We start from the raw sequence: 16,792 nt of genomic DNA on the forward strand, positions 1-16,792 counted from the left end.
ACTCCAGATACTGCACTGATTTGTTTTGCAGAGTGATAGCTCCTTGGCCTGCTGGCCATTTGAGTATACATGGATGCTCTGTCCTACAATAGGCTTATAAGAGTGTTATGTGTAGGTCCTGCTAAATGCCCAGTGTTGATTAGAATGTGGGTCCAATATCTTTCCTCAAACTGTGTCCCTTCGTCACGGTCATAACTGCACCAAAATGACCTTTGGGTTCGGGTCTCTGTTGCTATTAATTTCTAGTGGATGCTTCGGTCAAATAATGGTCAATTGAATATGCTGCATTAATCTAACATAGGAAGAATTTAAGCTGTCGATGATGGGCAGTTTTAAGTGACTGCCATGGGTACGAACATAGCCCCTTCTTTCATCAATCTCTAGATATGAAATGGAGGAAGAAATGTAGCTGCAGATTCTAGATGTGTAAATACTATTAAGACAATCCTATTGTTACATTATGGCAATACTAACCAACCCTGGCAGCCTCCGTCTCCAAAAGTAACTTTCTTGCCATAAATATTATTGAAACATCTTTATTTTTAACTTTCCGGTGAACAAAAAAAACACCACAATTATCTCAATGCCCAGTAAGGGGACACAAGGTACAATTCTGATCTGGTTACAACCAAAGACCAACTTGGCAACGTGATACGCTACAAGGAGAGAATCAGACTCTATTCTTCAAAACTGACCAGCCAGAGCCAGACAGGTAAAACGTCTTGGCTCCAAATTTCTGACACCCACACTGAGGAAACAGCTTTTCAATGCAATATCAAAAAAAGTTTTGTAATCTGCTCTAGTTTCAAACAACCCCTATCTATCCTCCCCCCCCCCCCCCCCCCCCCACTTGTCCTCACCACACAGCCTGCTGGTTTTTGTCATATCTCCCCCTGAATATCACTATATTTTATAGCTGCGGCCCCTCTGGGGGTAAGGGGTTGTGTCCTGCCCTGTACTACACATCCACTTTTCGTCCAAGGTTAGTATTTTCCATGTCCTAAATGGTGTTTTTCTAATATTAGAGCTCAATCTACATGTCATTTGTAACCCAAGTGGCTGCACTAACCCTTCTGCACACAGACATCTCTGCAACGGTACCAGCACATTCTAAAGATTCTACACATTCTAAATAGTCTTTATAAATGCATTTGTGCATTGTTACCTGCACATTCTAACCACATTGCACAAGGCCACCTGCTCATCCTAACCATTCTGCACAAAATCTTATCCTCCTATCAATTCTACCCAAAGCCATTTGCACATTCTAACCACTGTGCCAAGTCATCTGCACATTCTAACCGGCACATTGTGATTGATTACGACCTTGAACATCCCAACGACAAAATCCAGTTTCAATCTGCAACACAAGTCACATTAAATATCCACAGAACTCTTCAAACACATTCAAAAAAAGTGCACGAAAATAGATTTATTTTTTTTTCTAAATTGAGTTTTATTGTAAAACCATAAATACAACACAGACAAAGTCATCGAGCAACTGGGTCATTCTCACAGTTACAATATGTCTTCTATCTCGGCATCAGTTATCAGAAAATATTGTTGCATTAAGAAGTAGTAAGATTTGTCTATTCAACGTCCTTCCTACAGAACAGCCACGCGTTGCTTTGGAACCTATACAAGAAATTTTTTCATTTTTCGACAGCAATAAAACTGCTAAAACAGCAGCAACTGTTTAGTTTGTGTATATATATTTATAGAATTTTTCATATATAATTTTGTCAAATGTCCGTGTAGTTTAAAAACAAACAGTTTAACCTTAAAAAAATAAAAACAAAAAAGCAAACTAAAGGCTCATTCGCACCTTGACGTTGGGTGTCCCCAAGTGAACACACACATACATAAACAACAAAACCAAAGCATGAGGTTTTTGTGCGTTCCTTTGTAAACACGTGGCTGTGAATGAGCCCTAAATTTGATCTCGTCTTGAAACCGCTAAATGTGCAACCAAAGGGGGAGGAGGAATTTCATGTTCACGTAAACTTCAACAGACATTTCCAAGAGGGTCTGTGCAGGTGGAGCAGAATTTATTGCAGTGCGTTGTGTACTCTGGATTAAAGTGTAAAATCCACGACACATATCTGGATAGTCCAGTTGGGAGAAGGTCAGGGTACCCAAGCTAAGGATAAAACACCACTGCAAAAAAACAGTTTCATCTTTAGGTAGAAGATGAAAATCAAAATACGTTTGTGTTTCCTGAAATTTAATTTAAAAAAATAAACATCAATATCAATTTGTGGTTTAGACATTATACATTGATATCCTCCAATTTTTGGGGGGTTTTGTGCAGAAAATAATTGTAATAAAATGATGCATCTCTTAAGTAGCAATGGTAACTTAAATAAAAAATATATATATATTTTCTACAATGAAGCTAATGGGCAATTTTAATATCCCTTTAGCTTCAAGCTGAATTGCCCTCTGGAGCGAATTGACTCCTCCCCTTGCGCAAAGCCCCAGGGGCAGCATCACGCGGACGATTTTGCAGGGGGCTCCCTGTTCCGGACAGCTCCGGCGGAAACGAACTGTGGTAGGGGGGAGCCGGAGGACCAATCGGAAGCCACAATCATGGACACTGACTTTTGATTGGTCCTAGGGCAGTCATTTTAAAGTTGTGAACGAAATTGTGCACTTTAAAAGGATTTTTTGAAAACTTTGAACGGTTGCTTTTGATATTAATATAACCTCATCCTAAATGCGTGTATACCCCCCCCCCCCCCCCTCCCTCCTTAAAAGAAATTTCCTCCCCCAATGACACCTTACGGTTGTACGGTTTAGTAGAAATTACGAAAAAAAATAAAGTAATTAAACTAACAGTAGTGCAGTATTGCTCGTTTGTGAGATTCTCGATCTGCACCAACAGAATATCAACGACTCTGTTTCGAACAGGAAGTTTGAGAAGTGTTTTTGCTCTAAACATACAGTACATGTTTTTTAGAAAAATACTGTGTTACTAAAAAAGTAGAAATGAACACACTACCGGTATTAAGAAATATTAAACACGAAACTCAAAAGGATTAAGAAAAATATTCATTAATACCTGTAGAAAACCCAGCCTAGAAAATCTATTGTGTGAAGAAGGTGGTCCGATTTTTTTTTTTTTGTCCGAACGATGGTTGAGAGACACGCAGAAGGAGGGTCATGTGATATTGCCTTGTTACTGCCTATTTACACAGGAATTCACCCAAAAACGCTCCAATGTCTCCAGACATTTTATTTCAAACATGAGCTTCGGAAGCAATTCCACCACAAAAGTAAAAAAATAAACATATTTATTCCCATCGTTCTTTCCACCTTTTTAATGTTTTAATATTTCCGACTAGGAAGGGGGGTTCGTCAGAACACAGTGCTAAGTCAATAGTCGCTCGCTGGCAGTGGAAGGTCCGGTCTGGTTATTGAGTTGGGCTCCGACGCGTTTTACCGAACAATGGAGTGTTTATCTCAGGATCAGAAACACAAGTGAAAAGTTCTCCATAGAAGCTAAATATTTACAGTGGGTCGATTCTCACGCGTGAAACGGATAATGCAAAGATTACGCAAAAGTGTCAAACGCAAAGCACAGGAAGGTGGGAAGCCTTAAAACAACCATGAACTTATTCCGGAGTCTTTGATGTAAACAAACACATAGATAGATCTATAGGTCACTGCATGTTGGTTATTTGTAAGTGTATTTCAAACAGATCTAACGGATTTGTTGGGTTTTCATGCTAAAACTTCCAAGATTCACAAGAAGTCCTAGTTGGTAACAGAATTTGTTTTTTTTGGCACCCCCAACTGGTAGCATAGCAGTATTACAGTGCGGTCTACAGTAATTGTTCCCTCACACACACAGCAGAAGCGGCTCTTTTGTAGGGGTGAATCAATATCCCAGCGGGTCATTGGAGATATAAAAGTCAATCACTATAACGAACGGTGAGGTAAATATCATTTTTGCAGAAACGATCATCACAGCTAAATTCTGTTCCTAGTTGTATTTCTTTTAGAAGAGCCTCCCCCGTACCCTTTGGTTAAACCTACTCCTCCGAAGCTTTGGTTAGAACATGAAAAGTATATTTTCACAGAACGCTAAAATTTGGCTAAAGTATGCTTATAAAAAGAAAAAGAAAAAAAAGTAACATTTAAGGACAGTCGGACTACACAAAATAATCTAAAAGTTAATAGTACAGTAACCGTTAGCAATCAAGTATTAGTGTAACCGATCGGACCAAAATGAACCGGTTGCGATGAGTTACCAGTCAGTGAGATATGTTTTAATTGGATATTTTAAAACACTGAAGATCGGAGAAAAGTATTTAGCTCAAATTGAACATATACGGACCGGAGGGAGTCTGCAGCAATCAGGTTAACCATAGCACTCACCCACCGGCAGGATCTAACCACAGCAAACAAAACATCAACCGTAACCAAACACAAATAACCGCGCAAGTGACTAGTTATGGCGCCCCAAGTACTCTGCGATTTGCTAGGCGCTTACAGAGATACCGTCATGTTTAAGAGAACATTTGTTTTGCACAGATCCTAGTGCACCATAAGTTGTTTTTTTTAAAAGTTTTTCTAGTTTTCAAATCAGTTTTTCTATACTCGGTTCGTGAGAGAGAAACCAGAAGTGCGTCCTGTATTCAAACTTCTATGTTCTCTATCACAAGCTAATTTTTTTCATATTACTGCACTGGGGGCTATGCAAAGCATGATCGAAAACGTGACAGGTTCTTTTTAAATCTCTGACTGGGTCTTCTAACACGGTCTAAAGGTCAATCAGCGGCTCAGACACCTCGGGAAGCGCTCCACACACTTTCCGTGCAAACTTCTCTTACGCCTATCCTGCGCCAGGTTATTAGTAAATATTTTTACTCCCTTCGGGTTCTAAAAATATATACACTATATGGACAAAAGTATTTGGATACAACAGTTAATTACTGAATTGAGGTGTTTCAATCAGACCCGTTGCCAGAGGTGTATAAAATCAAGCATCTAGCCATGCAGTCATGGTGCTTAAAAGTCGCCAACGCTCTAGGATTCCATTCTACTGTACAAGGAGATTTATACCCAGCAGCGTTTCACACTATGAAATACGAACGTTAATGCGCCCTCATCTAGACGATTGCACCTTCCTGCCAGTTACACTGTTTATCGGTTTGACGCAACAACGATTAGGGCTTAACGTGTCTGGTGAACGCCGGAGGAGCCAGAGATATGGATTTGAGGCGGTTAGAGACTGAAGGATAGGGAAACCTGAATACATTAGAGATGGCACCTATTATTTTCGTCTATTTTTCCAGTGCTGTAACTTCTTCTGAGGGTAATAAAAGCCAGACTCCTCCGCCGTTACTCTAACTGTGCAAAAAGGTTTGTTACGGCCATATAACCATAACGGACATGGAGGTCGGGCAGCCGTTGTGTTGGATGTCCCAATGCTGAGCCTATAAACTTACTAGGCATTTGGGACACAGTCTTGCCACCTTAGCCGGAGCCTAAGGATTCTTTCCACAAATCTGGGCATGATAAGATCCTTTGCTGCAGTAACACAACGCGTTTCAGGATCTGCAACATCCCTGCAGTTTTCTCTACATGTACCCAATAAGGCAATATTTCTATCCTCTACACACTTCATCAAAGTCTGCTTAATATGTGGCTATATCTTATACCCCCTGGTTTGTTAGCCTAGTAAAGAAATACAAGTGGCCTACGTTCTTAATCTCTCAGAAGGAAACAAACAGTCCCTAATAACGGTTATGGAATCGTTGTCACGTTCTTCTCCACCTCCCCGAGTTCAACTATTCTCTTTCAATTAGACCAACCAACAAGTGTGCAGACTATTATATTCATCTTTCAGGGGTGCTTCATATAAAAACGCACACAGTACATCCTGTCTAAAAAAGTGTGTCTGTGGCAGTGTATATATGTGTCAATCTGAGTGCTTTATTACTTCTGTTAATATAATGTTCCAATTGTACAGATATTAGAAGCCATGTCAGCGTTATAATCACCAGTATACACCTTTGAGTGTTTATGGAATAACTTGTTGACTCCTGATATATTAGATTAGGGGATAATTTATCCCATATATATTATAATTGGGGGGTCAATGTCTCTAGGTATTTTCAGTGACAGTTTCCTGCCTTTTAAACGGCAATTACTCCATTTATTGTTTATTTCCCATTAACAATACCAAATATGCTGCCGGAATCTGATCATTCCGTCTTTCCATTGGTGGTTAGACCTCAAACGTATCAATTACCTCCAACCCCACAGGACTTCGATCTATATTAAATTATTATGCAAAACGTTAAACGCACAGAATTCCAAACCGTTTAGAAGCTCTTCCATTCACTCCGTCAACCACGCTACGGTATACCTCCCGTCAGCAGGGGGCGCCGCGCCCCCGTCAGTGCCTGACCCGCGGCATTGCAGAGACAATCGCGCTACAGTTGCAGCCAGGACGTCGTTTTGCGCCAGAAGCCGCGTGTACATTCAATATCTTTTTGCTTGTTATTTTTCAACACTTACATTCCAGACTGTTTATAAGTTAAAAAATACAGCTTTATGTTCAGGAAAAAAAACAACAAAAAAAACAAATTAAACAGTGAACCAATAAACATGGGTTATAACAGCAGATAGAATACAGTAGTTTAGAGAACAGACCTTAAAAATTAAAAAACAAACAAAAAGACATCTTCCCCCCCTTCCCAAAGTACAATTCGAGAGAGAGGGGGGGGAGTAACTTTCTGTTAGAATATAACTACTCTTATTCCTAAAAGATTCTTCAAACAACTAAACAAAATAGGGAATGGAGATTAGTGACACTATTTAAGTTCTTCATTATTTAAAAGCTCCAATTTGTTCCCTTGTTTTGTTTTTCTTTCCCAGATAAAATGGTAAATTTTTTTGTGATTTTATCGGTCGCCTTGTCACATACACTTTACGTCATAAGGCCCTGCCAGTACCCTGAAAATAAATACTTCTTATATGTAGACAAAAATCGGATTATTTCGAGAAATGTAGAAATGAATCGTCAAGTGACTTTGGAGGTCGGCTGCCCGTAGCGTTAACAAACAGACGCCGTTGCGCCGTTGAGCCATCACTCATTACTAGTCCAGGAACAATTCTCATTCTGCGTCTCTCTAGTTAGAAGTAAAAAATAAAATAAAAGGAAATTGGTTCTTAGCGTCTCCTTTTTTTTTTTCTTGAGGTCCACAGTGTTTTCAGCATGAATTCCTTTGTCATTCACTTTTATATTTTTGGAACAGTGTTTTATTTAAAATAAGTGTTTTACCCCGGCTTCAAATTTTTTTTTTTTTTTTTAAAGCATATTCGACTTCAGAAACATGATCTTATTCATGTCTTCCGGGCTTAGAAGTCTCCGCCGTTTAATAAGCAATGTCTGTTCGCATATATTTACACATTCGCTCCGAGCGCCAACGGCCGGGACCGCCAGCAGCCAGAAAGCGAGTTTCGAGAGTTTGGTGTGTTTTTGGGTAACGGACGACCAGTATTGGAAAAGGTCGGGGGTCACTTGAAAGAGGGGCTCCTGCAAATAGTCGTAGACTTCGTTTTTGCCCAACCGGTCCTCTTCCTGAACTTTGGTCGTCTCTACGGATTGTCTAGGTTTTTTGGTTGGAGTCTCAAACTCTACTTCTTCCACCCCATCTCGGACCTCGTTAATTAACTCGCAGACCTTGCCGATGATTTCCTCGTGTTGGTAAGGTGGAACCGGGCGCAGTTTCTGTTGAGGGTCCAAAATCATGGCCACTTTGTGTGCGGACTCGACCTTAAAGTTCTCCTTCAAAGCTTCGAGAAAGAGGTGGCAGAGCTTGCTGATAATCCCGGCGTCGTTGGCCTTCGAGGTGAAGAGCTTCTCCAACTTGACGTAGGTGGGAAGAACGAGCTGTAGGGTGGGCTTCCGCTCGTTGCTGAGATCGATGACCGCTTGCTTCACAGGAGCCAGTATGGCAGCTAAATTACTCAGTAGATGTTTATTTAGGTTCTGGATAATGTTCAACTTTTTTGCCCGGCTGTAGAATTCACAGATCTGCTCGTACCGCTCGTGAACAAGCAAGAGAGAGTCCGTCACGGAGTTCCAGCAGGGAGGAGGGCAGCTTTCTTCCAAGGAACCGAAAGTCTCTCTAGCGATGCCGGAGGATCCAGCCAGCTCCTCCGTGACATTCAAAAGTTCTATGACCTCGTGCATGCTACGAGCCTGCAAGGTGCGTTTGTTGAGTACGCTTTGTACCACAGCGTTCAAGGAGCAAGCAGAACAACGTAGGCAGGTCCCGACCTTGGAGAAGGCGGAAGAGTTGACTTTGCAGTCGGTGACATAAACTGTCCTAATCTCCGACATGACGAACTCCGAGAGGACATTCTGTACCCACTGGTGGATGAACTCTCCACTGTCTCTACTGTCCATGTCTTTAATCCCCAGCACGTAGCGTTTTATCCGATTCCCTTCAGCCTGATATGCCGTCAGTATGTAACAGGCGTCCGGGCCCACGCTTTGGGAGTGACACGTGACCCCGATCCCCAAGCAGACGTTGCTCCCTAAGGCGCACGTCACCTTGACTTTCACTTGGTTGTACATTCGCGGTAAATGTTTCAGAGCCAGCGTGTTCATGTTGCCCAGGATTTCATTGACCGAAAAAGCCCCGTAACGAGCTCCAGTGTCTACCAGGGTCTGTGCCAGCTTGAGGAAGTCCTTCCCGTTGACCACGCTCAGGGCTCCAAGATCGGCGCACATCACCCTCAGCAGCCGTTCCGCAATGTGCTGGCGCTCCTTCTCGGGGATAGAGTTGTTGACGCTTGGCACCGGGGCTGCAGATGACGTTGCTGCTGCTAAAATAACACAAATAAGACAAATATAAGACAACGTTTCGATACCTAAAGACTCCTTCAATGGGATCGGTCAACATTACTTGCCTAAACGGGTTGGAACAATTTACTATGAATTTTGTATGAATGGTACCCCCATGCATGGACAGATCCCTATTGGGCCTGGCCAACTTGTGGCTCTCCGGGTGTTGAGAAACTACAAGCCTCAGTACGCTTTGCCAGTATATAGCCAGTCAATAGGTGGTAGGGCATTCTGGTGAGCCACAGGTCGGCCAAGCCAGCTCTAAAGGAACAAAATCCCCTTCCAAATTTGGCCAGTCACAAATAAGAACATATCGATTCATGGGGTCCAATGAATGGGGTTGGGCAATGGCCACACCTGATTTCAGATCATGTCCATCGGTAATCTGGATTGTCCGTCCGTAGTGGACGATCGTCATCAGACGTTAATAGGGAATGCTACCAGTTGTGGGCCCACGAGCAAAGACTCGGTAGAATGGTTCGTAGACAACCCAAGATATTGACACAATGAAAGACACGGACACAGCACCAAACCATGAACTTCTCTTCTCAAACAGTCCAGACCACGTATCATATACAAAGAAACCTAGGCCCCCTGCCAACCTACGCCTTGTGGAAGTGGTCATTTAATGAGCCAAACGAATATCCGCCAGAATGAAGCCATTAATTTACTAAGAACAAGTGACATTGGCCCACAAAACAGCTGCCTACCGTGTTGCGTACGCAACGGGTGGACCTTAATATCCCACATCACATACGTACTGTTGTTGCCGTTATTTCTTTGGGGTTGGGACTTCCAGTCTTCCTCAGCGGGCGGCGGCGGCGGCCTGGATTGGTTGGTGGCGATGTTGTTCTCATTGTCCGCTAAAGGAGAAAAACGAGAGAGAATTGGAACCCGTGAGAAGACGGTGAAGACCAAGGATGATGTTCGTAGTGACAGAGACATCACACAAGATTCCTAATGGACACGTACTGGTTAGTTAAAGCATGGAGAGACCACAATAGATATGGACCTATACAAGCACACCCGATTAATGAGGAGAAAAGCACGTGGGTCGGACAGGTCCATGGACCAGTCTTTGCACAAGCCAGGCACTCGGAAAGTCTCTGTTTAGCCATACTGATGGTTTTACCGATCTCGGTCTCAGGTTTCAACCGAGTTACCAAATAAGAATATACCAGAATAAAATCGTGGAGCTAAATTGCAGCCCGATACAATACTCTTCCTACAAGCCTCTCATGACAAGTCTAGATTAAAAAAATATATATATATTTTTTATTTTTTTTGTTATTTACAAGCAAATGACAAATGAATTGGCAAGTATTCTCACCAGCATGGGACTGCATGTGCTCCAGGAGATTGTTGTAAAACTGGAACTGAATCCCGCATGCCCCACAAGTGTACGGCTCTGTGAGAAAACAATTTGGGGGTTTCAAAAAGAGTTCTCACAATGCAATCTACTTATATACGTCAAAAGAATCGGGTCTTGGGAGTCACCATCCTTTCGTTTGTCAACGTGTGGGAATACCCCTTGAAACACCCATTTTTCTCTACAAAAAATAAAAGTAGAAGACTCCGGGATGTCACAGACATCATGGAGACTCTTTAAAACCTAGATGTAGGGTTGGAACGGGCCGTCTCTATAAAAAGAGGGTGACGTGATGCAGTCCAGCATCATTTAAATGTCTGAAGCTTTGCAAACTGGGCACTATCAAAACTCTACTTACTTCAAATATCGATTGTGTAATTAAAAAATAAATAACGGGGAAAAAAAATATATCTTTCCCTAAGCAACTGTATATATCCTACGTTTGGAGGGCACAGTCATGAAACGTTAACTGAAATATTTTATGAGTATTATTGATCGTCAATCATTTTTAGCTTCCGTCTTTGTTACAATTTTTCTAGTGTTTTTTCCATCACGTGTATGTACACCAAGCCTGAAGAGTGTTTAGAGATATATCAGAGGTTATGACTAGGGATGTGTTCGAAGATATACCAGAGGTGTTACTTGTCCCTCTTAACAGACAGATGATATCTGATCAATCTCTGCGCTGACGGCTATTTGGAGCCGACACAGACGACAATCTGGGGCCAATATGGTCTCCGATGATCAAACTGCCACATATATAGGTAGCGTAATCACAGGGAGAAACAAGGCAAGCCTTTATCTTGCCAATACTTAAAAACTTTTAAATATAGAGCAATTAACAAAAAATATCTATAGAACTGTCCATTTCTGTTAAAGAGTCAGACAACGGTCACTTCTACCATATATATATATATATATATATATATATATATATATATATATATATATATGTGTAATATCCTGAGATTCCTGGATTGAGCACATCCACGTTATATGAAGTGAAGGAACATTTCTCTGTCCACCCATATTGGTGAGGTTCTATTACAAAGCCCATTAATCATCTCTCACTCTTATCGTCGGAAACTCGGATTGACAAGCTTTACCTAACCGTGCCAAAGTGACGGAGAAAACATTTTAAAACTGGAAGCATTTCCAGAAAGCAGATGCCCTTTGCTAATTAGTTGTGAGTCACACACAGGACATTCAGGATAATTACAAATAAGAGCCATAGTGTACAGCTGACCACAATAACCTGTACTCCATCTGTAACTGTTTCTGTAGGAATGACTTTTATTAGAATTAAACTTGAAAATTAATTGATTTGACAGTAACCCCTTGAAAAAAATTATACATAAATCTCTGCGACAGGTTATAAGAATTGGTAATTACCCGTTTCCCTTGCTTTGTTTTTTCAAACCACTAATAACGCTTGATAATTCTGCAGATTTTCCACATTGTTATGTGACTACCACGGCAACCACAGTCACGTGATGTAATGAGCAGAGAAGCTTTGGCACGCCTCTATGAGCTCTGTTTTCACTGCTACATAGCAGACTGACTGTGTCTGTGTCTGGCAGCCAGACAATGGCTTTTGTGTCTGCTCCACTGGGAGCTAAGGACTCTATATATCCTGCACACTGCATGCACAAAATACGCAGGGAATGCCAAATACACTCTACTAGAGTGTATCTAACCAGCTGTTAGATACAGGGAAGGAATTATGTTTGCAAAAGTAACTAGCAGGAGAAGGAACAAAGATTTTATGTGGAAATTGTGCAAAGTGATGCAATCTTATTTGGCTTCTCCGTGTTATCTCGCAGGCTGATTTTATCTGCTAATCACAGGGTGTCAGCTAAGCAATCAGCAACTGACAACTTAATTAAATAAACAGCCTTGAGATACAAGTCTGATGGCAGATAAAACCTACATTGCAGGTAAGACCTTCCCAGAACCATGCATGCTAAATTGTTTACACGCACATGTACAAATCCAGTTACACGGCTGCATAAACTACATCTGTAACCCGAAAAGGGGGCGACACGCTGCAGGAACGCAGCCAAGGTCTGACGCCTGGTCCTATACAGCAGCGTGAACTAACGGGCCGCAACGAAGCCGCGATTGATACGGAAGCTGGGACTCAGTCCCATGTGGCGTTAAATCGGCCGACGACCCAAGAGACAAACTAAGTGATTAAGCACGGACCTAATTGCAATAAATACATAGATATTGTTTATTGATTTATTGGGACTATCCCTGGTGAGCTGGTCGGAATTTTGGGTCATTAGACTATGAGGTTTTGAAACAGATATGGACTTTGTGTTTTTGAAGAAGGCAAAGTGGAAGCAATGAAATAAAGTTTGGCCGGGACAACACAAGAGCCTTGCATTAATTTTGTGGACTCATATCATGCCCTTGGATAAACTATACCGTGGCCTTGCATTCATTTAAGATACATTAGACCAAGGCTATATGGTTACCCTGCTTTTGTTACAGGTTGCTAAATAATTTAGGCCAAAATGGTGCAAATGCATTAATTCCATTCTGCTATACGTTCTACCACAGCTAGGCTGGAAAAACGCAGTCATTACAAATATGCGTTTGTGTTATTTGTGTGTGGCACAACGGGACTTTAAACTGCCCTCATTCCCCCAGTGGAACCACAAACCTTGAGAGACTCCCGTGAGTTCAATGACCTGTTCTATTATCATATCTATAGTATAGAATCCAACCTCCAACACAAGTTCACACGTAACATATCCCTGTTTCATAAACATTGTTAATATTTCTTTATACAAGGTCGGTCGAAAGATAGTTTTACAACAGGTCTATCGATGATATATATATTTTTTTCTCTCCCACAGGGAACACCGGTTACAAGTGATTCGCTTCTCCTACATTAAACCTACCTTCTGCTTTACAAGTTTTCTCTTCTTTCACAGTCTTGTTATTCGCCACCTCCTTCCTTTTAATTTTTTTCTTCCACCCCTTGCCTTAAACATCAAACAGAGATAATTTGATGGTGACTATTTGACCTTCGTGTAGGACAACAAATGTAATAAAGTGTATTACGCATGAGCGGAATCGAAGGATTGCAAGTAAATCTGCGCTTTACCCAGACGGAGTGTGAGGCGGCTGCCAAAACAGAGGGGAGAATGACAGGAGGGGGGTTCCCCAAACCCTCCAGATTGGAAACAGAAAGTAAATTTTGCTCGGGGTAAAAATCCCCCAGCTTCCCAAGGCGTTAATGTGAAATCATCTTTGTTGTGAATAGCAATCAGCAACAAAATCAACAAAACAGTATCATAAAGCTGATGGGTAAATAAAAAAAGAATAAAAACAAAACGCAAGTTCGAGAAGCCAGCCGACACCAATCGGTGGCCAGCTTTTTGCTGCTGTTCCTAGTGTGGAACTATTGGTTCGTTTTATTGAACTCGAGGACTAGTCACATAACCATTTATTCCTTTTGCTTATGCTGCTTTGGACTATTTCTCCAGGGGCAAACGCAGGATTTGTAGAGGGGGGTTTCCACACCACGCCGCCAGTGGGCGTGACCAGCATGCATGGGGGTCGTGGCTATAATTTTAGACAGTGCTTGGCTGCTCTCCAACTCTTCCTATCCCCATAATAAACATGGGCAATGCTGCGTGCACTACTGTTAGGTCCCTTTTCAAGCAGAGCCGTGTGAAGTGGGACAGGGTCTAGCCGCCTCATTTATGCAGTGCCCCAGGCATGGAGGGGGTTTCCAGGCACTAGGGAACCCCCCACAGTTTGCCCATGTTCTTCTATGCATTATCACCGAGTTTAACTTTGCTATTTTACTGCGACTAATTTGTTGTTCTAGTTATTTGTCTCAGCGCACTGAGAATCTTGTTGATTTTGTTGTTGATTGCTATTCACAACAAAGAAGATTGCACATTAACCCCCGACTGGTGTTTTTGTTCCTGTTATATCTGATATACAGGCGCCTTTGGGAAGCTGGGGTTTTTTTTTTTTACCCGAGCAATATTTACTTTCTGTATTACACATGAAACAGAAGCTCTGCCGTACATTAAACACACGGCGTGATCTGGCCGACAGAGCCGATCATTAAGCTACGTGATCTGTGGCTCATTTGGGAGGCACTCTTCATCCAGAATGGCCTTAGCAGTCTCTACCAAATATAATTTACGGGCGTTAGGTTGTTAAGCCAGAGCACAAGCAATGTGGTCACAGGGGGAAATACCTGGGAAAGAGGAACAACAAATTCTGTGTTCAAATAACATGGGATAAGGAGAGACAAGCTATTTTTACAGCGGTAAAAAGGACTGGCTTTACCATCTAAGCTAAATCGATAGCAAATTAAGTCTTCAAATGGAAAACTTCACCCAGATCCGTCACAATAAGGCAAAGTTTTATATAAAATATATGAGAAACGACGCTTCCTACTGTAAGGTTTACGGACATTAAAAGTCATTGGCCCGTTCTGTGATCTTAATAGAGGGCCAAATGCAGAAATACATCCAGGAAAACCTCCGATGTGCATAATAATTCACAATAGGTGGTGTATCTTTGTTTATAACACACGTTTCCTAATAAACGCTGAAAAAATTACATTGTAATGTCACTATTTATACCAATATTATTAGAGGAATTAATTGATACATTCCCATCCTTTGTATATTGTAAGCCCGGTAAAATGATGCTTTGCAAGGACACAAAGTTGCCCTTTGATCTGTAAAGTGCCTCTGCCATCACACAGAAAGACAAAGGGCTAGATTTACTAAACTGCAGGTTTGAAAAAGTGGAGATGTTTCCTATAGCAGCCAATCAGATTCCAGCTGTCATTTACTTAGTACATTCTGCAAAATGACAGCTAGAATCTGATTGGCTGCTATAGGCAACATCTCCACTTTTTCAAACCCGCAGTTTAGTAAATATACCCCCAAGTCTAGCAAACGTTCACCATGCTTGTATCAATAAAAATACTCCACAGGGTAATTCCCTCATGTCAAAGCTTCCTCTGCTTTCGACCCCTCCGCTTACTGGTAATAAAGCTTCTTTGTTGGCCGAATTCGGACGGAATTCTTAGCCGATTTGAGCAATTCTAATTTAAACAAGGTAATGGGAAGCAGGCGAAGGAAGACTTTACGGAGATCCCTGAGATTTAGTTACGGATCAGGGGCCTGATTCATTAAGGATCTTAAATTAAGAAGTATCTTATTTAAGTCTCCTGGAAAAACCATGTTACAATGCAAGGGGTGCAAACTAGTTTTCTGTTTTGCACATAAGTTAAATGCTGACTGTTTTTTCATGTCACACACAAATACTTGATAGCGTATTTGTACGCTGAAATTTAAAGTTGATATTTGTGTTCTACATGAAAAAACAGTCAGTATTTAACTTATGTGCAAAACAGAAAACTAGTTTGCACCCCTTGCATTGTAACATGGTTTTTCCAGGAGACTTAAATAAGATACTTCTTAATTTAAGATCCTTAATGAATCAGGCCACAGATTACAACCATCTTTATGGTGTACCCCCGGTGAATTCATGAGTTACAAGCGTGTGGTCCCCCACGATGGTAAAATATCTTTGTACAAACTTGCAACACTGACAGCAGATTAAGAACAATTAGATTCCCCGGTCTGTCTGCCTCTGTCAGTGGATCCCCTGGGAGCTTTCTGCATAAAACTGCAGCAATTTTGTCGCAGGTCTTCAGTCATTGCAGAATAATATAATATGAAGTTCAGCTGACGACCTCGTACGGACTAATAATTATCCTATACTGACCCGATTTCCCGGTCTGTCTGATCAAATCTTATATTGATTGATCAGAACAGACAACACCTGGGCAGGTCTTTTGGCCGTGCACCTTCAGGTGACATTAATTTGTGGCTTCCATGTGTCCCTCTGCAAGTTTAGCTTCAATCACAGACAGAAGCCAGAACTCAACGTATGTAGTAATTTGGAAATTCTCCAATGCATTCCGGACCGGACATGTGACTTTCTCCATTGCTCTTTGTTACTCTCGCCAACCCTAAGGTCTGAGTACAATGGTTGGAATATTTATTTTTGGCACCCGCAGGTTAGATTATTATTAACTTAAAACAGATGACAATAAAGTTTTATTACCCTACGCTGTTATCAAGACCGAATTATCTGAAACTACGATAAACCCCACAGCTGTGCAGCTATTAACCTGGTACGTGCTTTGGGCTATATTCACTAAACTGTGGGTTTGAAAGAGTGGAGATGTTGCCTATAGCAACCAATCAAATTCTAGTTATCATTTATTTAGTACATTCTACAAAATGACAGCTAGAATCTGATTGGTTGCTATAGGCAACACCTCCACTTTTTCAAACCCGCAGTTTAGTAAATATACCCCTAGGTGCCTGTTAAAGACACGTTTACCCTATCATTATTTCTATTAGTATTTATCTGTATATAACAAGCTGATGTAACATGACTTTCCTTAGCCTCTATAAAGGTATTACTGTGGCTCTTAGTACAGCTTACACATGTGATAATATATATTCACTGTGCAATGGCCTCCGCTCAACTATTATAAAACC

The 16,792-nt window shown here is 41.4% G+C and overlaps 1 protein-coding gene across 7 annotated transcripts in view; it reads right to left on the minus strand.

The window, feature by feature from the left end:
* Window positions 1-1,431: 1,431 nt before the first annotated feature.
* Window positions 1,432-16,792, minus strand: part of ZNF618 (zinc finger protein 618) — a 91,014-nt gene continuing 75,653 nt past the window's right edge. For 5 of the 7 annotated variants that reach the window (XM_075185500.1, XM_075185497.1, XM_075185495.1 and 2 more), the window contains 4 exons: window positions 13,145-13,228; window positions 10,197-10,274; window positions 9,628-9,729; window positions 1,432-8,847 (listed from right to left, as the gene is read on the minus strand). In XM_075185500.1, the coding sequence (XP_075041601.1) occupies window positions 7,322-8,847; window positions 9,628-9,729; window positions 10,197-10,274; window positions 13,145-13,228 (1,790 nt within the window). In that variant the 3' untranslated portion in view covers window positions 1,432-7,321. The remainder of the gene's footprint in view (window positions 8,848-9,627; window positions 9,730-10,196; window positions 10,275-13,144; window positions 13,229-16,792) is intronic. The other 2 variants (XM_075185498.1, XM_075185499.1) reach the window with 2 other exon arrangements.

Source organism: Mixophyes fleayi, chromosome 9 (genome assembly GCF_038048845.1).
Source record: "Mixophyes fleayi isolate aMixFle1 chromosome 9, aMixFle1.hap1, whole genome shotgun sequence".
NCBI lineage: Eukaryota > Metazoa > Chordata > Amphibia > Anura > Limnodynastidae > Mixophyes > Mixophyes fleayi.